The sequence below is a fragment of the Rhinichthys klamathensis genome, unplaced genomic scaffold, assembly GCF_029890125.1.
Source record: "Rhinichthys klamathensis goyatoka isolate OS25496 unplaced genomic scaffold, OSU_Roscu_1.1 h1tg000173l_1, whole genome shotgun sequence".
Lineage (NCBI taxonomy): Eukaryota > Metazoa > Chordata > Actinopteri > Cypriniformes > Leuciscidae > Rhinichthys > Rhinichthys klamathensis.
Genome location: NW_026606703.1, coordinates 374,760 through 399,600, shown reverse-complemented (window position 1 = coordinate 399,600; position 24,841 = coordinate 374,760). Strand labels below are relative to the sequence as shown.

The window sequence follows — 24,841 nt, the reverse complement described above, 5'->3', positions numbered from 1 at the left end:
ATCTCTAAAGAACACATCTTCAGTGGTGTACCTCAGGATCCTCGGGTGTTTCGGCTCTTTAAACACCATACACCCTCCTCTGAGGCGGCCCGCCCTTAGGGGATCAGTCCTAGGCGTGTTCTTACAACATCTAAGACCCTCTAACTCTACTACATATTGCCGACATCCTCCCAGTCCCCATGAACCCATTACTCAAACTACCAAGTACCTGCCCATCAACCCCAACACCTCAACCAAATGTATACTAATCCCGTAATGCTAGCCATCGATAGAAGACTGGGTTCCAGTTACGGCCCTTCAACCCAAGGCCACCGTCTCTGCGTGCTTACCAAGTGGACCCAGAGGGGTTGGATACTTACCTCCTTTCCCAAGTACCCCCTCGTTAACACCGCAAGGTATCCCGGGGCACCCAAAAAAGGCCTGTATCAAGGAGCTCATATTGGCGGGCACTTTTAGTTCCAAGCTTCTACCAATGGTCACCCCTAAGGCATAAGAAAACTCTTAGCAGACATCACCCTTACTGTAGTAAGTGCAACCGTAAGGAACCTATGCCCTAAACCAACCTCTATCTACTTCCCCATCCACTCCTTCTGCACTCACTATCACTCTCCTGGTAACCCCAAATTATCCACAATCCTCCATATTTGATCAACTCTATCGATTTCTCATACCTTCCCTTATTCATCGTGTTTTCATAGTTTTTTTTCTCTCGTGTTATTCCACTTTCCTCCACGATATTTTTGGGATACTCAATTCTCAATTTTACAACTCACCGTCCTCCCGTAACCCATCACCACACACTAAGCCCTCCTCCACCATCCAAATCTAGCCTCACCAGCATCCTTTCTAAAAAACCCGGGGAAGATCCTGATATCGAACTCGGGTTCTCTGCACCTAACTCTCCCCCTCCCCCAACCACTACTCTATCATCCCCCAGGGGCCCCACACCTCCCAGTCCATTATTCTACCCTACTTTACATCCCACCAAATAATAAAATAAGACGGTACCGGGCGATCCTCCTGCAATGCATTTTAGTGGGAAGGGCGCAGGAGGTTTACTCATCTCTAACAGTGGAGCAGAGCGACGACTATGATGTTTTGAAACCATCAGTTCTGAGGTGCTATCAGCTGATCCTTGAAGCATATCGACAGAAGTTTAGGAACTTTAAAAATACTGAGCGTCAAACTTTCGTTGAATTTGGTCGAGATAAAGCAGCTCTGTTTGATCGTTGGTACTCATCGCAGCGGGTTGATAGTCAGGAGAAATTGCGTGAACTAATTCTTTTAGAAGAATTTAAGAACTGTCTTCCAACCGCTGTGGCAACCTATGTAGCTGAGCAGAAGGCCAAGTCTATTTCTGAAGCTGCTATACTTGCAGACGACATAAACCATCCCGTGAGTTGCTTCTCTTAAGAAATGTAATTCTGCCCAGCGAAAGTACTCCACTATTGAGCAAGAGACTTTAGCTTTAGTCTTAGCTATTCAACATTTCGAGGTGTATCTAGGTTCTACGGTACATCCAGTTTAAGTCTATACTGACCATGACCCACTCAAATTCTTCAGTCGCATGTACAATTCAAACCGTAGGTTAATGCGCTGGAGTCTATTGCTTCAACCGTTTAACCCCCTGGGGTCGGCTATCGCGCCGGCGCGATTGTCTCGCTTTTTTTCTTATCAGTGCAAAAGAGACTCAAAATACTCGGTTGATTTTGATCTTACATATAAGTGTGATACATCATTAGATCCTGTTAAGTTTCTATTTTTTTTGTGGGTACTCACAATAAAAACAAAGTGTTGTGCTTTTCACCAAATAAAGAAAAACAAACATGTTGCGAGTTCTGCGTTCTCTCTGTCAGTGAAGTCCATTCTGAAACGCGTCCTAAGATTAACTGTAACTCCGCGATTACTTGTCACACAGGCACGAGAGATTTTTCTTTATGAAGCTTGAATTCTCTTCTTTTAAATGAAGTAATTTATATAAAAAACAAATATTCTCAGTTTATGCAATCTGTATGAAAAGAGAGTGCCGTCAGTATTTTTTTCCCCAGCTCATTACACTTCATTACGCGTTAATCTGACACGCCCACGGAGGACGCGCGCTATTCAAACGCAAATGTCGAGGCAAGCCATGATGACAATGCCCACATCAGCCGTTCCACCGCAGCGGTAAAATGTGTGGTGTATTTGCTGCCTTTTACCGCTAAGAGGCGCTACAATCATAGACTCTCTCTAATGCGTAATCTGCTGCCGCACCGCGGCTGATTCAGAGCGATTGAAAGCTGGTAGCAGATGAATTCAACAAGTGAAATGTAGTTAAAATAATTCATAATCACAATACTGAAATTAGGCTACTGAAATGTAATTGAATAAATAATGAAAACATTTCAACATAAAACATTGTAATAAAAACATTTAGGCTACATCAATGAGGCTTTACAACTTTAACAGCGTACTGATGGTAGCTCAGTGATCAACGCAACAACACGAGCTTCGAGGAGCTTCAATCCACCCGAGATCGAATCTCAATGTAGCATATGCCTACATGTTGTTAACCGATGTTGTCCTACAGCGTTTATATTTTACCACCTTGATGCTTAAATAGGTAACTGTTTATAACTGTTTACTTATTTAAAGTCAAGAGTTTTGTTTAATTATCATTACAACATAAATTTGCTACATTCCTGTAGAACCGCAGCCGCTGCACAAACGACAAAAACTGATGAAGGAAGATGGTCAGCCGATTGCATCAGAAAATGAAAATGAAGAAGCTCGTCTTTAGTCTGCTAAATTATTGTGTAATGTAAAAGAACACTAAAATTACTTAAGTTTGAAACCAAGAACATTTCAAGGTTTAAATAAAGTGTCGGGACAGTTTTTTAAAATTTAAAACAGGGTTGCATCGGGTTTAGAGTTTATTTCTTTTGCGATGCAAAATAAGAAACACTAGGCTAATCTTATTCTTGCGACATTTTAAATTTGTATTGCCAAAGAAATTACAGCTAAATTAAACAATTAAAACAGTACAAAACGAAAATTGTCCAAAGAAACATAATTAAATTAAAAACATGCGTTTCTCTTTGCCTCTCTCGCGCTGGATCTCTTTTTAACAAGTTTATTTAGTCTCCCTCGCTGCGCGCGCCGGGTCTCTCTCGAAATTAAACATTTCAGGGTAAAAACGCATCATACAGCTGATAATACTGTATATGTCGCTGCGTGTCAGCCATACAAATCACGAAAAAATTATTTAGCCTTTAATTGTTGCTTCAAAGACACAGCATGCCTTGTTGAATTCACCTTACAATAACTTCAATTGAAATTTTGTGTGAAAAAAAACTTTAAATAGGCTACAATAAATAAACTACAATATTTATAATTTAATTAGATATGGGGCCTACATTTGGACACAGATTTATCCTTACAATAATTTTGCCTGCTCATCAGGCTGGCTATCCGACACTCTCCATATGAAAGAGGAACATTAACACCTTTGTCCAGCAACTGTCCCTCCAACCCCCCACAGGCTATCGGAGTCTGAGGCTGACTTAACACAAAGAGAAGTCGCAATTCACACTTAAATCGCTATTCTAGACAGTGTTGATAATGAAGGAATTAAATGATTTAAGTTACATGTAGCCTAGTGATATTTCTGTCATAAAAGTTTATTACTAAATATTTAATTATTTCAATAATTGATGAAATAAAACTGGTTTGGGCCAGCTTTTTCCAAGCAAAACTAAATATAATCTGAAAAAACGCATATTAATTAGTTGTCATGAACAAAATGTTCAACTCAATATTAAAGTCTACAGGGATCTTTGGATCCTTACAACCAGGCATGCAATTTGTGAATTAAGTTTTTATTTTATTTTGTATTATTCAAATAAATATCGAAACACGGTGCTTCGTGGTAATGCTGCTAAATTAAATAACATTCATAGAATAATTATGAACTTAAATGAAACAATATCGCAACATTTCGACAAATACATTATTTGATCTGTTTTTACATTTTAATTCAGGGCGATTTAGCCTACATTTAATTAAAGAGCGAGATTTTCACCCTTGTCTTGTCATTTTCTCATTGGGAAGCGCTTACATTACATGTTTGAGTAGATCCTCTGTACCTCTCGTTTTCATATGGATTAGCCTACACAATCAGATAACATTTATTAGCCTAAATATTTAGACATTTAAAGGCTTTAGACATAGCCGATTTCTTATCGTGACTGAGCTGAAGTGGCTTTCGGTTCATTTTTGTGACGCGCAGTTCCCGGAGACAGAGACGACAGATATACTGTTTTTGTCGTTAGCCTAATATGAATACAAGTTTACAGTTTTGAACGATGTAAGCTCTCTACTCTTATCTGTATGACCAAAAAATTACGGAGTCGCCTATTAAGTTATTTTAGCTGTAATAATGAGAAAAATAAATTAATCTAAATGAACGCGCCACCGCGTTTGTCGAACACTAACTCACCATGCCAGAATAAAACCCGACTTTAGAAAAATGCATAGGGCCAAAACACTTAATTATAAACTTCAATATTTCATTCAAAATAATCTCAACACGCTTTGTGAAATTTTGAAAAGCCGTGCATGCATTAGGGCCACTGGAACCAATGAACAACTGAAACGCTGGTTTTGATTTTATTGTTTGTCGTTTAAACTGTTGCATATCTCTATTTTATATATTTGATATTGGTGAAGTAGCCTATAGCATTGATTAGCTGTGGAGGGAGGGGTGTGGGGATTAAAATAATTCAGCAGAAGCAGGGATGTTTAGACCAGAAGGAAATCCCAATCCCCCCTGGCAAATCACACTTTACTTAAAACCATGTTTTTAAAAACTCTAGGTTGTAGGGAACAGACCTCTCTGCCATGCGCGCGCACGGGTTGGAGCACAATATCTGTCTCGCATGCACGCTCGCTCTAGATAGATTACGGGATATTTTAACTAATTTGCGGTATAACTAGTCGATCACGAGTGGCTCAACAGGTAGATCTATAGATAAACTATATCTTTTAGGAATTTGACCGACCGGGTTGACACTTCAGCGTGAGAAATCGGGGGTGTGGCGTGAGAGCGTGAGATTTGGGTCAATTGCGTGAGTCTCACGCTCAATGCGGGAGAGTTGGCAGCCCTGAAAAAAAAAAATATATAGTATATATATAGATATAGGCTATATATAATTTATTTTTTACAGAACTGCTTTTGAAATTACGATTGGTAGCCTATTATTATACAGATGCAAAGTCGTTCTGTTGGATACTATTTTGTTCCTTAGTGTAAAATGGAAATGCATGATAATTGTATTTTATAAATATAAGCAAAAAAACTGTATGGTGTAACAGAGTTTTAGAGTTTTACAAATCTAAATAAATATAAAACTTACAACAGACCATGTTTGTGCAGGATTTGAACCCGTGTCATTTTGATGATGAACCGTAAGTTCTACCGCTCGGCTATGAATTTTCTCACTGAGAAATACCCAAACGTCTGTTTCTCACATGAGCGAGAAAACGTTTTGTCTTTAGCCTGTGAGTGTAGGCCTATACTTTAGCCTTTTACAGTTTTAAAAGATTATATCTTATCTGTATGACCAACAATTACGGAGTAGGCTATAAATGTTTGTTGTAGGCTTATTTGGAAATTACCATAACTTGTAGTATTTCATCCTTAGGCTACAGACATTAGCCCCAGTTACGTTTTGCTAAATGTCCCTTTGCGCCACCTGGCGGTCATTTCGCGGACGACTTTGAAATGCGACGGGTTTATTTTTACCGCGGTGGATGGCTAAAAATGGTATGTGGATGGCTAAAAGGTGTGACTAAAAATGTGCTTTTGGCTTTCATTTATATTTTGATTGTTTGTATATATATATATATATATATATGTGTGTGTGTGTGTGTGTGTGTGTGTATAAATATTTATTTATTTATATATATATTGTCCTTGCATTCTTTCTTGTGTGACACCCCTGAATGAAAGGCTCATTAGTATGCAGTCTGCTCAGGTGAGAACTGCCTAATTATTCATGAGGGGGTTGGGCCGTTCCGCCCATCCGCATATTGCCTTTGCAAACAAAAAAATGTTTTTCACAATTTAAAACAATCTATTGTTTTATGTGAATGATTAGGCAGAATGATTTTCAGATCAATTTGAAGCAAAAACTCTAGGCGACAACATCCACTAGTCAAAAGTCTTGTGGACTGATATTTAGTATGTTATTTGTGGCCTTATATTAGAAACTTTATTTTTTAGTTTTTTTAATAACCACGCATAAACAATATTCTCTCAAAAATACAAACATGTACATACATGTTGCTCACATATTATGGTAGCCCTGTGTGTGCTATATAGAGTGTAATTTCACCTGTGCCATTAATATGTTTATAAGCAACTGAAAAAAGCAGAAATGTCAGAGCATGCCAAAACATCTCAAGGACCCCGAAAACACCTCAGACCCCAGAGGGTTAACCTTCAAATTGTGCATGTCCGAGGAAAAGACAATATTGTCGCAGATGCATTGTCTAGAGTTGATGCTTGATAGTATTCATTTTGTATTATTATTATAGGGAAAAAAAACACGACTTCAAAACACGTTTTGTTTATGAAAATGAACTTGCATATGGCCTTATTGATTGAAATTGGCCTATAGGCTATAGTTCATAATTATTTGAAACTAAAACTCTTTTGCCTAAGTTGGCTCGAAAGAAAAGCTGAAAACAAAATTTATGAGTAAAAAAAAAGAAAGAAAGTGTTTTCTTGTTCAGTGTATGGCGACAAGTCACCATTTTGGGGTGGGGGTGTTACATCCCCCAGCTCTGGTGTTTGCTGCTACAAGTGCATTTGAGTGCAGTGTCTCTCCCCCTTTCTTAATTGCAGATGAGCCACACCTGAGCGAAGCCTAAGTTTGCGCTATATTAGGCTTCTGGGACCGATCCTGAGGGCGCACACAGAGACTGAGAACAGAAGCGACGCACTGCCGTGCTTTCTGTCTTTGAAACATCTGCCTACTTGCTGTCCACCCGGCAGGACTGAAGCGTTCCGCCTTTGTAGTAGATCTTGTTGCTACCTGTTTACTATTTGAAAACCGAACCTGTTAAATAAACATACCCCTATTATTTTGCTACGAGCCGATCTGTGTGCGTCTCTCCTTTATGTTAAGGGCGGTGTCCGACCACCCGTAACAGATGGTAAAACTTTGCAATTAATACGTGAATCATGCATTCTGAACCGGGGTGCAGCTGCCTGTATGGATCACGGATAAACTACGATCCCTATACTTGACATTGCACATCATGCGATGTGACTATCACAGATGTGCACATCACGATATTGATGCCAAAACATTATATTATGCAGCCCTATTTGGACAGTGACCTCTAAAAGTCACTGCCTACGAAGGTAGTCAAAGTCGATTCCAAAAAACCTAGTGTTTGCGAAATTGATTAATTTTTTTATTTACAACCCTGGTTATAACTTGTTTCCTGTTTTTCTATTTTAGATTTGAGTACACTGTCATCATCACAAACCATTGTTATAACCAACGATTTGTAATTGACTAGAGGTAAGTGCAAATTCATTATGTAGTTAGTCCAAAGCGATCTATTTTTTAAAAATAATATATATATATATATTTATTTTGTTCTCTTCTTTTTCAGTGCATGTGGAAGTGTAGAGAGTGTACTGTTGTAGAGTCCAGTAAGTCTCGGTTGCTTAACCATTATAGACTAAATCATAGGCATTATAGTTGTAGCAAGCGTTATCCATGTCCATATTTGGCTTGCCCTAATACCTTCAAAACATGGAATAGCCTTTACATACATTTAAGTAGAGACCACAAAACACACACATCACAAGAACAAATTCCCTTGTCAACATTTAATTGCCCTGTATGTGCACGTAGTGATCTTGCATCTGAAAGGGAATTTTTTCTGCATTTGAATACCCATTTACGGAGTAACGAGACAGTCCAGTGTGCATTTATTGGTTGTAGCTTTCAGACAAATATATATGCAACTTATCAGTCTCACAAGAACAGAAAGCATAATCCACATTCAGTCAAAGATTTCAAGTCTGGTGTAGTTAAACCTGCAGGGGAATCTCATTGGAGGATGAGACATTTTGGAGGATGACGATACGTGTACTGTAGATGCAACAGTCAGTGTTAATCAAGGCAGTGATTCTGAAGTATTAGACTTGTCAAAAATAATTCTGACAAATCTTGCTGCTGCATTGTTGAAATTAGAGCATATTAGTCATGTGCCATCTACTGTAGTCAATGAATTTTTAGAGGAATTACATTTTTTGCATACATCTGCATCGGTGCCCCTCTCGATTAAAAGTATACAGGACGTGTTGCAGAGCCATAACATTATTGTTGATAAAGCAGTTGTACAGGAAATTGCTTAAGCAGCCTCAGCATCTAACACTTTGTTCAAAGCTATTGGCAAGGGTGGACCTCTTAACTCTGCATACCACCGCAAGAAGTATTACAAAGACAATTTTCATGTTGTAGAACCAATTGAATACATTCTTGGTTTAAAAGAAAACAAAACCTATCAGTATATCCCCATTCTACAATCTTTGCAGCAGATCTTGAAAAAAAAGATGTAGTGGACAGCATTGTACAGAACCACAGAGTTCAGCTGCACAGTGAATATTGTAAACAGTACAGAACTTTTCAGGACGGCAAAGTTTATAAAGAGAAAAAAATCTCAGGGGAGGAGTTGAGACTGTCTTTAAGTTTATATGTGGACGATTTTGAAATTTGCAATCCCCTTGGTACCTCTAGGAAAATACACAAACTCTGTGCTATTTATTGGATTTTAAACAATCTACCTCCTGGATCACATTCAGCTTTGTCTAATATTTACTTAGCAGTGCTTTGTAAAACTGATGATGTGAAGAAATTTGGGTACCACAGAGTTCTGGAACCTCTCATTGAAGATTTGTGTACTCTTGAGCAACATGGGGCCCTATTTTAACGATCTGAAACGCAAGTGTCAAAGCGCAAGTAACTTTGTGGGCGGATCCCGGCGGGATAAATGCCTCTTGCGCCTGGCGCAAATCTAAAAGGGGTTGGTCTGAAGTAGCTTCATTATTCATAGGTGTGGTTTGGGCGTAACGTGAAATAAACCAATCAGAGCGTCATATCACATTCCCTTTAAGAGCAGGTGCGCATGTTGCATGGTGGATTGCTATTATAACGGCGGATTTACCAGGCGCGCGCCAGGAGCGGCTCACAGCCGAGGAGACCGACGTTCTTGTCAGGACCGTGAAACTGAAAGACAGAGAAGTGACGTTGTATGGGGATGGGAGAAACCACATTTTTTTTGCCATTTTAAGAACACTGGGCAGTCTATTGTTTCAGTCGCTTTTGAACAAGCGTACGCTAGAAGAGGTCGGACTGTTTTTCAAATCAAGTTTCTGTAGTGTAGTGGTCATCACGTTCGCCTAACACGTGAAAGGTCCTCGGTTCGAAACCGAGCAGAAACAGCAGTCGGGTTTTGACAGAAAATTTAAACTGTTTGCCACAGTAGGAGGGTTCAGCTCACTTTTCCTTTATACACTTTTTAACAAGCGTGCACCAGAGATTTCTGTCTGCACCCAAAAGTCATGTTTCCGTAGTGTAGTGGTTATCACGTTCGCCTCACACGCGAAAGGTCCCCAGTTCGAAACTGGGCGGAAACTTTGGGTGGTAGTTGCTAAAATTTCTTATGTGGTTTTCTGTTGAGCAGGTCAGTACACTTGCAGGGCGATTTGCGGTGTAAACTCTTTAAAAAAGGACTAAAACAAAACAAATGACCATTGAGGTTTCCTGTAGAGTCATAAAAAATGTTTCGTCTGCCACCAAAAATAGCAGCTTTTTGCCATTTTAAAGGTGACCTATAATTCAAAATTGAATTTACCTTGGTATAGTCAAATAACAAGAGTTCAGTGCATGGACATGACATAGAGTGAATCTCAAAATGGACTGTTTTCGCGTTCTCATTTAATTCACGTTTATGAAAAACACCCCTGAAAAACGGTCGGTTCTCCACACAATACCGACTGTGACGCAATAGTCGGGATCATTAATATGTACGCCTCCAAATATTTGCATAATGCCAGCCCTCAATGCCAGGCGGAACTGCGCAGCCGAAGCATGGCAGTTGCTCAGTGTTTGGATGTACACATGAACACAAAAGTTTTTTTTAGTTCCTTCATCTGAGCCTCTGAAGAAACAATGGGTTAATTTTATTTTCTCTGGAAATTTCCAAACATTTCACCGACGACTGTTTCCTCAACTTGGGCCAATACAGAGCTGGCCTCGGATCGAGCTACCAAGCAACACTTTCTGATGTGTAATTGTTCAAGTTCAGACAGGTAATCTTTCTCTCAAAATCGTTCAATACTGTTTATGCATCAGTAAGTCAAGCCAGTGACTAAAATATCAGCTTCACATCGTTTCTTTTAGTAGGATGAAAATAATCGTATTTAAAATGTGAACAAATTATATACAGAAAGTGATCAAAGAACAATCTTTCCACACAGCGCGAGTTTATCTGGACACTTGCCAAACTCGTTATGAAATCAATGATGCACGTTACTGCACAACGAAGCTCTTACTGTATTTACATCATCTTGTTTGCATTGGTGAAAGCAGAGAGAGTGCAGAAACTGCTTTGCAATGATAAGATCTTCATTCTCGCGATCAACACACTGTCATCTGCTCAATGCTCATCACGGCAACATTTTATGTGATGGGAATAGATCTAAATACTTTAAAAACATCTCACGATTCGTTAATCTCGATAGCTGTTATAGTAAAAACGTATAATAGCAGTAGTAAAAGTATTCGGGAGAGAGTTTCACATGTAATGCGTAGCTATTTCATATGCAAGCATGTCAGCCAATCACAGCAGTGGCCGCGGTTACACTGAATCCCACAGCAGACACGCCCCTTCAAACAGAGTGTTCAAATCAGAGGCTAAAAGCAGGCTAGGAAAAATGCCATTTATTTCTAAATTATGATTATTTTTTATCTAAAAAACATACTAACATTATAAGGGTAACCCAGGAAACATTATAAAAAAATAAAAAAACATTCTAGGGCACCTTTAAGAACACTGGGCAGTCTATTGTTTCAGTCGCTTTTGAACAAGCGTACGCTAGAAGAGGTCGGACTGTTTTTCAAATCAAGTTTCCGTAGTGTAGTGGTTATCACGTTCGCTTTACACGTGGAGGCCAGTCGCATGTAGGTGTAGAGCGCTGCGAGCCAATAGGAACGCGGGAAATTCCAGGGAGGCGGGCCAGAAAAAATACACGAAATTAGAGGTTCGAGTCCCGTCTCGAAGACAAATACCATAAAGTGTATCTATTAAAAAATGATTACAAATTCATGTTAAGTACGATTTACATATAATAAACTAACTTTCTGCACAAAATAGAATAAACTTGTGAGATTTGTTCTTGTGTAGGATGTACAAAATGTGCAATTATATTAATAAACATTTACATTATAATAGGGTATAGTTTTCTTTAATATAGAAAATATTTGAATGTGAATAATTGTAAAGAACATTTTGATAATATTTTAGACCTTTCTTTTAGAGATATTACTATGTAAAGAAATCCAATATATATATGAAATATAACCAGTAAACACCAAATAGTACGTTTCTGATTTTATTTATAGCACAATAATATACATATTATTATGTAAAACTGAAAAAGGTAATGTATTAAAAAATGTATTATTTTGTATTAAAAAATGTATTTGTTCTTATAGATTAAACAACAATAACATTAATAATAATAATAAAATATAAAGCTGTGGAGAACACAGGAAAAAACAAGATTTTTAAAATTAAATAATTATGTACAGTGTTTAATAATAACAGTTATTAACATTTAGTGTTTACACATCTGAGCAAGATAAAATAATGCAAGTCAATAAAATTTACTTGCAAACAAGGACAAAACAGTTTGATTTTAATGAACAATGGAAATAAATTTAACAATTTAAATTATAGATTAAACAACAGCAATAATAATATCTAAAGTTGTGGACAAAAGGAAAAAACAAGAAAAAAAGTATTTTAAATTAAATAATTATGTACAGGGTTTAATAGTAACAGTACTTAACATTAAGTGTTTTTCAAATCTGAGCAAGATAAAATAACAATGCAAGTCAAAACTTAAAAAAAACCCCACTAAAATACAATGCAATACAATAAAATACAATACTTTTGGTATTTTAATGAACAAATGGAAATAAATTAAATATTTAAAATATATATATACAGTATATTAAAAGTGCAATAATATGTATATACATATATGCATAACATTGTGCAAGGAATGTCTTTGTGCTATAAACAGTATTTGAGGTCTGGACATGTCATTTGCCAGTGAAGTCATTTTTTCTTTTCATCAATCCACCTCTGCTTCTCAGTCTCATAGAATGGAGACTGCTGAAAGTCTCTCCATGAAATTTCTCCACTCATTCCCTGAGCGTGATAAAGGGAAAACACTTTAGCAGGACAGTAAATGTATTTGCCTGCCACTCCAGGGAAACCAGTGTGAATATGAGGACTGTTGGGTCCTTGTTTCAGTGGCAGGTGGCAGAATCTGCACAGACGACCAGTAGGATGCTCCACTACTGACTTCCTCTTGCTTCTCTCCTCAATCACCATCTTATTTTCTGCCCCTCTCTGCTTAGAGGACTCCAGTTCTCGCTGAAAAAAAGGAGTCTCTGCAAAGTCTTCAAAAGGCATTCTGGGGTTGGTCAGGCCCTCTGCTGAATATGTGTCAAAAACTTTCTTGGAGCAGTAGAAGTATTTAACATCACCACCTTGATAAAAGAAATGTATTGAGGTGCCATCACCCATGTATCGAGACTTAGGCTGACCACAGGCTAAACAGGATCTAGTGTGCTTTTTTTGCAGCATATGCTGTTGTTGTTGCTGCTGAACTGCCTGCTGCTTCTCTATGATGTCCTTCACCATCTTCTCAAGCGCTGCCTGGTCCAGAGAGACAGCCTCAGGAACACTCTTTTTGGGGGTAGATTGACTGGGGCAGGTGGCAGTACTGTCACTGGGACACTGATGGTTTCACTGCCTGAGTGAAGACGCTGCCATAACTGCTGTGTCTCCAGGAGCTTTTCTGGGCTGGTGTTGAGTGAAGCATTAGTGTTCTTTTTTTTAGCAAGGTGTTTTAAGTACCTGCTTATGTGCTGCTTTGTGGTTGAGTGCAAAAGGCTGTTTGGGTCAGTGCAGGCACTCTGTACCATAGCAGCATATTCAGCATCCACCTTTGTCAGGAGGTCCTTGCTTCCGTGGTGCTTGGCCAGCAAACCATCAATGGCATTTCTCATTGGATCTGTCCATCTGTTATGGTCCAACACAAAGACTCGACCACCTGTCTTAATGGGTCCAGTCCGAGCAGCACAGGGAGAAGCAGCTGAAGGCAGTGGTGGTGTGCTTGGCAGTTCTAAAAGAGATTCACAAAATTATTAAATGAAGTATTTGTGTTTTGTGTGCATAGATTAGGCAAACAGATTACACACATTGGCGCCTGTATGAATAATATAATTACCTGCATCTAAAAGAAACTCCTCAGATGTTTGTTCCTTCACTGTCACAGCACTCGGAGTAGAAAAACATTGAAAAATGACAGTCTGTGGGGTGGCCTCTGGTTCAGCAGCAAGAGGGGTCTCAGCAGAAGAGGAATCCTCTAAGCATTTCTGAAATTCAGCAAAATTAGTGTAATATGCAAGATAGAATTATAACATTTTTTGTTTTTTTTTAATAAAACGTCTGTTATCAAATAACTTTAAAGGCTTACCTGAGATGGAAATGAGAACTCAGTGCCAGATGAAGACTCTTCTTGCATCCCTAGGTCTGTCTTCCTGCTTTTGTGTTTGTCAAAGTCAAGAGGCACAGGTCGACAGCCTGGCTCCACATATTGTAGGCCAAACCTCTCTCTTGTGTCCCTACTGGAGATGTGGAAGGCTGGATATTTGGGTTGCCCAGTCACTCTTATAGATGCCCTGTTTAACTCCATCATCAAAACAGGGTCAAACACTCCAGGTAAGACAAGCCCAGGCTGCTTCAGGTCCACCAGCCGCTGATAATTCCAGCGTGCCACACCAGTCATACCCTGCGCCTGGAACAGCTCAGGAGAGACGCGATTGCCCGTTACCCACTGAGCCTGGTGGAAATGAAACCCCTCCTGCTGTGAATTGCCTCTGACAGGGATCCAGATGGGCACAGCAGCTCCTTCACCCTTGACATGATTCAGTTGTAGCGTTCCACCATGTCTGTAGAGGATTCCTTCCTCCACCTCAGGGTCACTCAGGCACCCTCTAAGGATGTGGATACGCTGAATCCACCACAATTTTAGCATCGAGGGTTTAAAAAGGAAGATGTTGTTGGGATCCTTTGCAAGATGAAAATGGTGAAGTACTTCTTCCACTCTTTAGACCAGCTCTCTATGATGTGGCACTTTTGTCCTGCAGTGCCCTCTGATGTGCTGCTTTGTGGGATTAGCAGGCTCAATTCCACAGAACTTGTATGCGTTCTTCAGTTTCTCCAGGTCACTCTGATCTACTACAGAGAAGGCAGAAGAGAGGAACTGGCAGAAGGAGCTATACAGAGGATGGTGCTCCGAAACACATCCCCTGGTGAATCGCCGCATACAGTGAAACAAGTCTAGTTTAACCACCATGTCCTCATTGTACTTCTGCCAAGCGGCATTTTCATTCTTGAGGTTTCCTGATGTAACCTCTGCCACAGTAGCTTCAGTGGTCCTCCAAGCTTCCCACTGCTGGTGCTCATACGGTCCTGGGTCCATCACTCTGAAAGCAGCACAGCAGTCCCTAAGTACATAAAAGGGAAATAAAATTAAATTTGTATGTATTCATTACCTTTGCTTACACATATTGATGTGATGTGTGATGAGATGTGATTATTCTTACCTGTCCACCCACTGGTACTTGGCCTTGGGTATGCCAGCAGCACTGTAGCGATTGGCCATCCCACAGTACATTGACGTCAAGGACTGCTCACTCTCAGACTGCAGCATCACCCAGGACAGGATCATCCAGTTCTCATTCATCACAGCATAGGATGACATTGTGCCAGATGAGAGGGTCACTTTTCTAGCAACTTTGCGTGTGTGATCTGACCTGAACACCTGTCCAAAAGTGCCTTGTGATGGACCCAGGACCGATGGACCCAGGACCTCTCTTCTGCCTTCTCTGAGTGAGAGCTGCCTCTTGCCGCTGATATTCCTGAAGTAGGCACTCCACCAGATAATGTGCAGACACAGACACCCCATGCCACCCATCAGTGTCTTCGTAACCCCCAAACGAAGCAGGTGTGTCATCCCTCCTCAATGCTCCTGTGATGGTTTTCTGGCCATACAGCCCTGCTTCAGCATCCCTGACGTTCTGCACAATGAGAAGGTAAGCAAGGTGGGCTCTTTCAAATTTAAGGTGAAGCACCTCCAGGGAACTACACTGCGACCTTTTGAAATGCCATTGCGACCCTAATTTTTAATGGGTCGCAAATGTATCACTGATTATTTTTGTACCTACCTTATGTTTTAGGCAATATGCTATGATTTACTATGAGCATTTATTAAAACAGAAATGTGTATTTTAAGAATACGTTTTATAACGTGCTCTGAGCATTCAACACATCAAGTTGGCTTCGCGGATTCGCGCTTGTTTAACTGAGAGAACGAGCAGAGAGACGCGCGCGCGCACTCTCTCACCGTCTTCAAACTGTCTTGCTCTCTCTCCCTCCCTCGCTCATATTAATGAATTGAGTTGACTGAATATCTTTGAGAATACACGATGGTAAAAGGTCGGAAGACCGAAGTTTTTCTGAACTACCACTGGTTGTGAATTGTGCTAAAATAACGTTGCCTTATCTTCTCTGAAAAGCTTTCCACACATTCAGATGACATAAACCACACTTTCAATAAACAAACAAAAAATCTATCTAGTGATGAAATGTTTTCTGTGTTGAGACAAATCTTGTGCGATGTCCTAAACTGCCAGGATAATCACACAACGTGTGCCGTGGTCCGTTAATGACACGTCCGATTCGCGAACTAATATGACTCCTTTGAACCGATTCACTTTAATGAATGGTTAAAACAACTGATCTGTCCAACACTGAACTCAAGAGACATAAATCGGAAACACTTTACAATAAGGTTCCATTTATTAAAGTCTAGTTAACTACATTAAAACATTCTATTAATATTTTTTTTTCTATGCGGATTTACTCCATGACAAAACCACTCCAGTCATTCTAGAATGATTCATTCTTTCCAAATAGAGCTATTCAAGTCATCTGGTGAAATTGTTTTTATATCGCAATATATATCGCAGAAAAATAAAATATCGCAATGTCATTTTTTACCAATATCGTGCAGCCCTACTGTAAATTATGTGGGCCTTCAATTGCAGGACTGTCCAAATTTGTAACTGCGTCAAAACAATTCAAACATAAATCATTGAAGCTTCACAATGACAGTATGAAGCACGCGAAGTGGATTATATTTATTTTATTTTTCCTTAAGAGTTCAGAAGTCTGCCCATCTGTGCCAGCCATAGCATGTTGAAATCCAAAAGAAATTCATTTTGCACTTTATTGTGTACTGTATTTTCTATTACAGTAAATCTATCCCAACCAATTTTAAAGAAAACAAGGCATGTGGTTTAAAAGATGGCAAGTAAAATAAAAAGCACATCTGTATGCAATACAGTTTCATTATTGGTCATTATTATCCAGAGCGGCTTACTATAAATAATTTGTGCGACCAAATCATGTTTTGCGCTAGTAACTGAAAAAGTTAGTAGCGTAAGTGCCGCCAGTGGAAAATGTTAGTGTAGTTCCCTGAGCACCTCAGACAGCTGGTTGGCCATGTCATTGGGGGATTTTCCAGAGCGCCTCAGTTCATCCATCACCGTTTTACAGATTGCCTTCTTATGGGTGAGGGAGGCTGGCAAGATGTTTCTAAATCGCTGTGGTAGCATGTCCACCCACTGAGGTTTATCAGCGAACCAGTATTTTTTACATGCCTTACAGCACAGACGTGAAGCAAGGATGTAATATTGCCCACTAGTGCCAAGGATCACTCTGGGTCTTCCCACACCTGAGGACACAACATGAGGATTTGGACAGCTGTAGAGACAGGGCAGGACGTAGTTGTTTCTAAGCCTTTCATTTATACTGTGCTCAGGTTTCCAAATGAAAAAGGGATGGAGCTGGAAGTACTTTGGTGACGGAAGGCCCATGTTTGTCTCTATAAGCTCAGGCTGAGGTGGATAGCGCCACAAGGTGACCATATTCATGAGGTGTCTTACTGGGTGTAATCCTGGCCAGAGCCCCATGGACTCCATCTCTGTTTTCATCCAAATTCTTTGATGAAGAGAGCAGTTTCAGTGGCTAATATCTTGCAAATAGCTAGTAACAGGTGCTTCTGTCTGTGCAGACGCCATTGATGCAGGAGCTGTAGGTGCTGATTGTGCTGCAGGAGGTGGTACAGAGCCATCAGTCTGTGAAGAAGGCCTACACACAGGAGCTGGTGGACTGGGAGAACTAGAGACTGCATGTGATGCTGGTGAAGGCTGTGGCATAACTGAAAGGAAAACAAAGCAAAGGAAATTAATGTATATATGCGTGTATAACACATTTAATGCACGTGTGTTTAACTCTCTTTACTTTTTTTGTTCAAGTAGCTGGGAACAGGGGTTTCAGTCAGTGCAGACGGCATTGGTGTAGGTGCTGATTGTGCTGCGTGAGGTGGTGCAAAACCTTCACCCTGTGAAGAAGGCCTACACACAGGAGCTGATGTTGATGGAGGCTGTGGCAGAGCTGCAAGGAAAAGCACAGGGAGGAAATTAAAAACATTAAAACACTGAATGTACATGATATGTATTTGATTGTCTTGATTACATTAAATGACTAATCATTATTTATTCTTTTATTTATTTATTCTGTTATTTATTCTAGTAATGCACATTCTGATAATGTTCAAATGTCTGTAAGTAAACAGTCCACTTTTTCACAACAAATAAAAACAGTTTAAATAGCATGCATACAATTCATGAAGTGCACTCACTCTCACCACTGGTATATTCAAACCTTAACAGTAGTTAGAACAAAAGAACATGTTTTTTAGAACAGGCAAGAACACTGCCAAAACAACAAATAAGAGAATTAAAATCAGAAATGGAGGATAAGTCTTTATGTAACCGAATAAGCCTCCAAAACTGACGTGTAAAGTAACCTGTTGTAGATAAGACTGTGGATCCTGTGGCTGCAGATGATCCTAAAAATTAAGCATTATAATTTGAATGGTTTCTCTCCAGTATGTACAATTTTATACTTCATAAAGATGCTGAATTTGACATGGGTATATATAACACACATGACACGATACTTGATTAACTTACTCAGCTGTGTGAGATACTTTGTTGGAGAAAGACTCAGCATCATCCTCTCCAGTTCTTCATCCTCCTCCATTACTATAAAATATAACAAATGCATCAGTAGGTAGGCAGGCTTTAAGAATCAATATAAGCAAATTTGCATGAATTTTATTAACTCACCAGGCTGATCAGAGTCGGTAATGGAAGGAACAAGTGGTCTTGCAGCGGAAGCTGATGGTGAGGGCAACGGAGGAGTGTTTTTGGTCATCTGTTTTTGCTGCTGTTTTAAAAGATACTGCTGCAAATTGTACATTTTGCTGCCTGGCACACACTTCTGCCTCATTATAAAGAAAGCATATCCGTCTGCCCTGGTATCCCAAATTTTCCTCCAAGTGTCTTGTGCTCTGGATCCAAATGCAACAGTATTGTCATCCTCTGTCAAAACTGGCACTGGATCTGGCCTTTGAGACAGATACTGTTTAATATCTTCAATTTCCTTGAAGCTTCTTGAATACTCAAGGAAGGAAATTAGTCTATCCTTGCATGGACCCTCTGGGTTGAACTGCCCAGCCTGTTCTTCTTCCTCAACCTTATCGGACAGGTACAAAGCATAGCTGACATCATTCTCTAATAACCACTTGAAAGACTTGCCCTTGTACTTGCCGAACTGAAGAATGCATTCTCCCAACACCTCTTGCTTGTCAGAGACATCCCCTCCTCTCTTTAGGCCGTCACGTTAGGCCAGCGGTCCGCGAGCTGCTTAAAAGGTAGTCCGTGATAGGAGGTTAGCGGAACGCTGCGCGCCGCCCCCTAGATGATTTTTCGGGGGCCGGCCGACCGCGCCCGGCCGCAGGGGGGGACCGACGGGGCGGGCCGGAGGCGTCGCCTCGGGCCGGGGGGCCTCGGGGGCCCCGCGGGAGCCCGACGAAATTCGGCCCCCTCGCTCGCAATACGGGCATCGGCCACAGGGGGGCGACTCGCCGACCGCCTGCAGTCGTTTCGACGCGCGCCGAACAGGTTGCAGGCGGGCGCCCACGGAGCGCACGCGCCTACCCCTGACCGCCTTTTCGGGAAATTCCCTGACCACACCCACCGTCCACTGAGCGCCCTTTCGTCCCAAAGACAGCCTGTGACCGCCCCCTGACCACGCCCACTGACACAAACAGCCTATTCGTCCCCCTGACCGCCTTTGTGACAGCAAACGGCCTGTTCGCCCACGGGCAATCTAAGAGACGGCCCGGGGCCCCGCCCACTGACACGAACAGCTCATTCGTCCCCCTGACCGCCTGTGTGACAGCGAACGGCCTGTTCGCCCACGGGCAATCTAAGAGACGGCCCGGGGCCCCGCCCACTGACACGAACAGCTCATTCGTCCCCCTGACCACCTGTGTGACAACGAACGGCCTGTTCGCCCACGGGCAATCTAAGAGACGGCCCGGGGCCCCGCCCACTGACACGAACAGCTCATTCGTCCCCCTGACCGCCTGTGTGACAGCGAACGGCCTGTTCGCCCACGGGCAATCTAAGAGACGGCCCGGGGCCCCGCCCACTGACACGAACAGCTCATTCGTCCCCCTGACAGCCTGTGTGACAGCGAACGGCCTGTTCGCCCACGGGCAATCTAAGAGACGGCCCGGGGCCCCGCCCACTGACACGAACAGCTCATTCGTCCCCCTGACCGCCTGTGTGACAGCGAACGGCCTGTTCGCCCACGGGCAATCTAAGAGACGGCCCGGGGCCCCGCCCACTGACACGAACAGCTCATTCGTCCCCCTGACCTCCTGTGTGACAGCGAACGGCCTGTTGGCCAACGGGCAATCTAAGAGACGGCCCGGGGCCCCACCCACTGACACGAACAGCTCATTCGTCCCCCTGACCACCTGTGTGACAACGAACGGCCTGTTCGTCCACCACCACCACCACCGGGTGTATCTCGGGAACCAAGCCGAGTTGGAGCTCCAAACTCCGGGCCAGAGTATGGAGCCCCAAGTCGGCTTAGCTCCCGAGATACATCCGGTCAAATTCGGCATCCCACCTGTAGCTTGATAAGTTACACACTGGCCTTCAGCACATATGCTGAAATCCCCAATTCCTTACAGGGATTCACCGGCTGAAAATGTCTAACACTATGCACAATTATTGGCTGTAATGTACATGAGTGTGTTGTGGTGTGTCCCCTGAGTTGTGTACAGTAGGTTTGACCACATAAAACCACTGTCCTATAGGGCCTCTGTCAAATAAGTTGAAGGTGGGCAAAGTAAGGGCCCACCTGTAACTGATTTGACAGGGTCCCTTTGTGCACTCCGTGGTCAATGCATTAATAGGTCATATTTCATAATTATACATGTTTTATTACTCTAAACAGCCAGTACAGTGCACAGGGAAGACAATCCAACATGTTGGGGTACTTTACAGTTCACAATTATGCATTATTAGACTTAAATGGACATGTCCACGGAGTGCACAAAGGGGCCCTGTCGAACAAGTCACAGGTGGGCCCTTACTTTGCCCACCTGTAACTTATTCGACAGGGCCCCTTTGTGCACTCCGTGGTCAATGCATTAAAAGGTCATATTTCATAATTATACATGTTTTATTACTCTAAACAGCCAGTACAGTGCACAGGGAAGACAATCCAACATGTTGGGGTACTTTACAGTTCACAATTATGCATTATTAGACTTAAATGGACATGTCCACGGAGTGCACAAAGGGGCCCTGTCGAACAAGTCACAGGTGGGCCCTTACTTTGCCCACCTGTAACTTATTCGACAGGGCCCCTTTGTGCACTCCGTGGTCAATGCATTAATAGGTCATGTTTCGTAATTATAAATGTTTTATTACTCTAAACAGCCAGTACAGTGCACAGGGAAGACAATCCAACATGTTGGGGTACTTTACAGTTCACAATTATGCATTATAAGCCTTAAAACGACATGTCCACGGAGTGCACAAAGGGGCCCTGTCGAACAAGTTACAGGTGGGCCCTTACTTTGCCCACCTGTAACTTATTCGACAGGGCCCCTTTGTGCACTCCGTGGTCAATGCATTAATAGGTCATGTTTCGTAATTATAAATGTTTTATTACTCTAAACAGCCAGTACAGTGCACAGGGAAGACAATCCAACATGTTGGGGTACTTTACAGTTCATAATTATGCATTATAAGCCTTAAAACGACATGTCCACGGAGTGCACAAAGGGGCCCTGTCAAATAAGTTACAGTTGGTATGTTTTTTTTATATTTTGAGGTCATGGTTGATAAAAATGAATAAAATTGATTAAATATCAATTTTAGGTTCATCTTTGGGCCCCCCTGAGCAATTAGCAGCCTTCAGAACCCAGAAATTCCACTGTCCATGAACAGCCTGAATTTTTGAATGGTATAAGTTGCAGGTGGAACGTCCAGATCTCAGCCTCTGGACAGAATTTGGAGATGAAACCTGCACTCCTGTGCTCATCTGGGCACGCCCTGTCCCTGGTGTGAATTTCAAAGAGATTGGAGAAACTTGAAAATTCGACCCAAAAAATCTCAAAGGGGTATGTATCCCTTGGAGAATTTTTCAGTCAGATTTTCAAGTTTCTCCAAACTCCCTGAAATGCACAGCACTGTCGGGGCACGTCCAGACAAGGGCAGGAGTGCAGGTTTCAGCTCCCAATTCTGTCCAGAGGCTGAGATCTGGACGTTCCACCTGCAACTTATACCATTCAAAAATTCAGGCTGTTCATGGACAGTGGAATTTCTGGGTTCTGAAGGCTGCAAATCGCTCAGGGGGGCCCACAGATGAACCTAAAATTGATATTTAATCAATTTTATTCATTTTTATCAACCATGACCTCAAAATATAAAAAAACATACCAACTGTAACTTATTTGACAGGGCCCCTTTGTGCACTCCGTGGTCAATGCATTAATAGGTCATAATTCGTGATTTTTAATGTTTTTATTACTTAAAAATAGAGTACAGTGCACAGGGAATACAATCCAACACATTGGGGTACTTTAGAGTTCACAATTATGCATTATTAGCCTTAAATGGGCATGTCCACGGAGTAAACAAAGGGGCCCTGTCAAATAAGTTACAGGTGTCAGGTCCCACTTGTAACTTGTTTGACAGGGCCCCTTAGCTCCCGAGATACATCCGGTCAAATTCGGCATCCCACCTGTAGCTTGATAAGTTACACACTGGCCTTCAGCACATATGCGGAAATCCCCAATTCCTTACAGGGATTCACCGGCTGAAAATGTCTAACACTATGCACAATTATTGGCTGTAATGTACATGAGTGTGTTGTGGTGTGTCCCCTGAGTTGTGTACAGTAGGTTTGACCACATAAAACCACTGTCCTATAGGGCCTCTGTCAAATAAGTTGAAGGTGGGCAAAGTAAGGGCCCACCTGTAACTGATTTGACAGGGTCCCTTTGTGCACTCCGTGGTCAATGCATTAATAGGTCATATTTCATAATTATACATGTTTTATTACTCTAAACAGCCAGTACAGTGCACAGGGAAGACAATCCAACATGTTGGGGTACTTTACAGTTCACAATTATGCATTATTAGACTTAAATGGACATGTCCACGGAGTGCACAAAGGGGCCCTGTCGAACAAGTCACAGGTGGGCCCTTACTTTGCCCACCTGTAACTTATTCGACAGGGCCCCTTTGTGCACTCCGTGGTCAATGCATTAATAGGTCATGTTTCGTAATTATAAATGTTTTATTACTCTAAACAGCCAGTACAGTGCACAGGGAAGACAATCCAACATGTTGGGGTACTTTACAGTTCACAATTATGCATTATTAGACTTAAATGGACATGTCCACGGAGTGCACAAAGGGGCCCTGTCGAACAAGTCACAGGTGGGCCCTTACTTTGCCCACCTGTAACTTATTCGACAGGGCCCCTTTGTGCACTCCGTGGTCAATGCATTAAAAGGTCATATTTCATAATTATACATGTTTTATTACTCTAAACAGCCAGTACAGTGCACAGGGAAGACAATCCAACATGTTGGGGTACTTTACAGTTCACAATTATGCATTATTAGACTTAAATGGACATGTCCACGGAGTGCACAAAGGGGCCCTGTCGAACAAGTCACAGGTGGGCCCTTACTTTGCCCACCTGTAACTTATTCGACAGGGCCCCTTTGTGCACTCCGTGGTCAATGCATTAATAGGTCATGTTTCGTAATTATAAATGTTTTATTACTCTAAACAGCCAGTACAGTGCACAGGGAAGACAATCCAACATGTTGGGGTACTTTACAGTTCACAATTATGCATTATTAGACTTAAATGGACATGTCCACGGAGTGCACAAAGGGGCCCTGTCGAACAAGTCACAGGTGGGCCCTTACTTTGCCCACCTGTAACTTATTCGACAGGGCCCCTTTGTGCACTCCGTGGTCAATGCATTAAAAGGTCATATTTCATAATTATACATGTTTTATTACTCTAAACAGCAAGTACAGTGCACAGGGAAGACAATCCAACATGTTGGGGTACTTTACAGTTCACAATTATGCATTATTAGACTTAAATGGACATGTCCACGGAGTGCACAAAGGGGCCCTGTCGAACAAGTCACAGGTGGGCCCTTACTTTGCCCACCTGTAACTTATTCGACAGGGCCCCTTTGTGCACTCCGTGGTCAATGCATTAATAGGTCATGTTTCGTAATTATAAATGTTTTATTACTCTAAACAGCCAGTACAGTGCACAGGGAAGACAATCCAACATGTTGGGGTACTTTACAGTTCATAATTATGCATTATAAGCCTTAAAACGACATGTCCACGGAGTGCACAAAGGGGCCCTGTCAAATAAGTTACAGTTGGTATGTTTTTTTATATTTTGAGGTCATGGTTGATAAAAATGAATAAAATTGATTAAATATCAATTTTAGGTTCATCTTTGGGCCCCCCTGAGCAATTAGCAGCCTTCAGAACCCAGAAATTCCACTGTCCATGAACAGCCTGAATTTTTGAATGGTATAAGTTGCAGGTGGAACGTCCAGATCTCAGCCTCTGGACAGAATTGGGAGATGAAACCTGCACTCCTGTGCTCATCTGGGCACGCCCTGTCCATGGTGTGAATTTCAAAGAGATTGGAGAAACTTGAAAATTCGACCCAAAAAATCTCAAAGGGGTATCCCTTGGAGAATTTTTCAGTCAGATTTTCAAGTTTCTCCAAACTCCCTGAAATGCACAGCACTGTCGGGGCACGTCCAGACAAGGGCAGGAGTGCAGGTTTCAGCTCCCAATTCTGTCCAGAGGCTGAGATCTGGACGTTCCACCTGCAACTTATACCATTCAAAAATTCAGGCTGTTCATGGACAGTGGAATTTCTGGGTTCTGAAGGCTGCAAATCGCTCAGGGGGGCCCACAGATGAACCTAAA

At 41.7% G+C, this 24,841-nt stretch overlaps 2 protein-coding genes and 2 non-coding genes across 4 annotated transcripts; 2 read left to right on the top strand and 2 right to left on the bottom strand.

Annotated features, from left to right (window-relative positions):
* The first annotated feature begins 9,429 nt into the window (after positions 1-9,429).
* trnav-aac (transfer RNA valine (anticodon AAC)) lies at positions 9,430-9,502 on the top strand. The gene has a single exon. It is a non-coding gene; the product is annotated as a tRNA-Val (tRNA).
* A 122-nt stretch (positions 9,503-9,624) lies between these two features.
* trnav-cac (transfer RNA valine (anticodon CAC)) lies at positions 9,625-9,697 on the top strand. Its single transcript has one exon. It is a non-coding gene; the product is annotated as a tRNA-Val (tRNA).
* Positions 9,698-12,286: 2,589 nt separating this feature from the next.
* Positions 12,287-14,410, bottom strand: LOC130091949 (uncharacterized). Its single transcript, XM_056260109.1, has 3 exons — positions 13,835-14,410; positions 13,586-13,733; positions 12,287-13,480 (listed from the first exon to the last, which is right to left on the bottom strand). The coding sequence occupies exons 1-3, from the start codon at positions 14,393-14,395 to the stop codon at positions 12,990-12,992; spliced, it is 1,200 nt and encodes a 399-aa protein (XP_056116084.1). The 5' UTR covers positions 14,396-14,410; the 3' UTR covers positions 12,287-12,989.
* Positions 14,411-15,149: 739 nt separating this feature from the next.
* On the bottom strand, positions 15,150-17,906 carry LOC130091944 (uncharacterized). Its single transcript, XM_056260105.1, has 3 exons — positions 17,728-17,906; positions 16,908-17,644; positions 15,150-15,494 (listed from the first exon to the last, which is right to left on the bottom strand). The coding sequence occupies exons 2-3, from the start codon at positions 17,415-17,417 to the stop codon at positions 15,150-15,152; spliced, it is 855 nt and encodes a 284-aa protein (XP_056116080.1). The 5' UTR covers positions 17,418-17,644; positions 17,728-17,906.
* Between the last annotated feature and the right edge of the window lie 6,935 nt (positions 17,907-24,841).

Coding starts and splice junctions, on each gene's coding strand:
- LOC130091949 (XM_056260109.1), bottom strand. CDS start 14,395: ATGCTAAAATTGTGGTGGATTCAGCGTATCCACATCCTTAGAGGGTGC. Junction 13,734..13,834: donor AGTTCTCATTTCCATCTCAG/GTAAGCCTTTAA, acceptor GCTGAATTTCAG/AAATGCTTAGAGGATTCCTC. Junction 13,481..13,585: donor GGAGTTTCTTTTAGATGCAG/GTAATTATATTA, acceptor AATCTCTTTTAG/AACTGCCAAGCACACCACCA.
- LOC130091944 (XM_056260105.1), bottom strand. CDS start 17,417: ATGAAAACAGAGATGGAGTCCATGGGGCTCTGGCCAGGATTACACCCA. Junction 15,495..16,907: donor TGGCCAACCAGCTGTCTGAG/GTGCTCAGGGAA, acceptor AGTTCCCTGGAG/GTGCTTCACCTTAAATTTGA.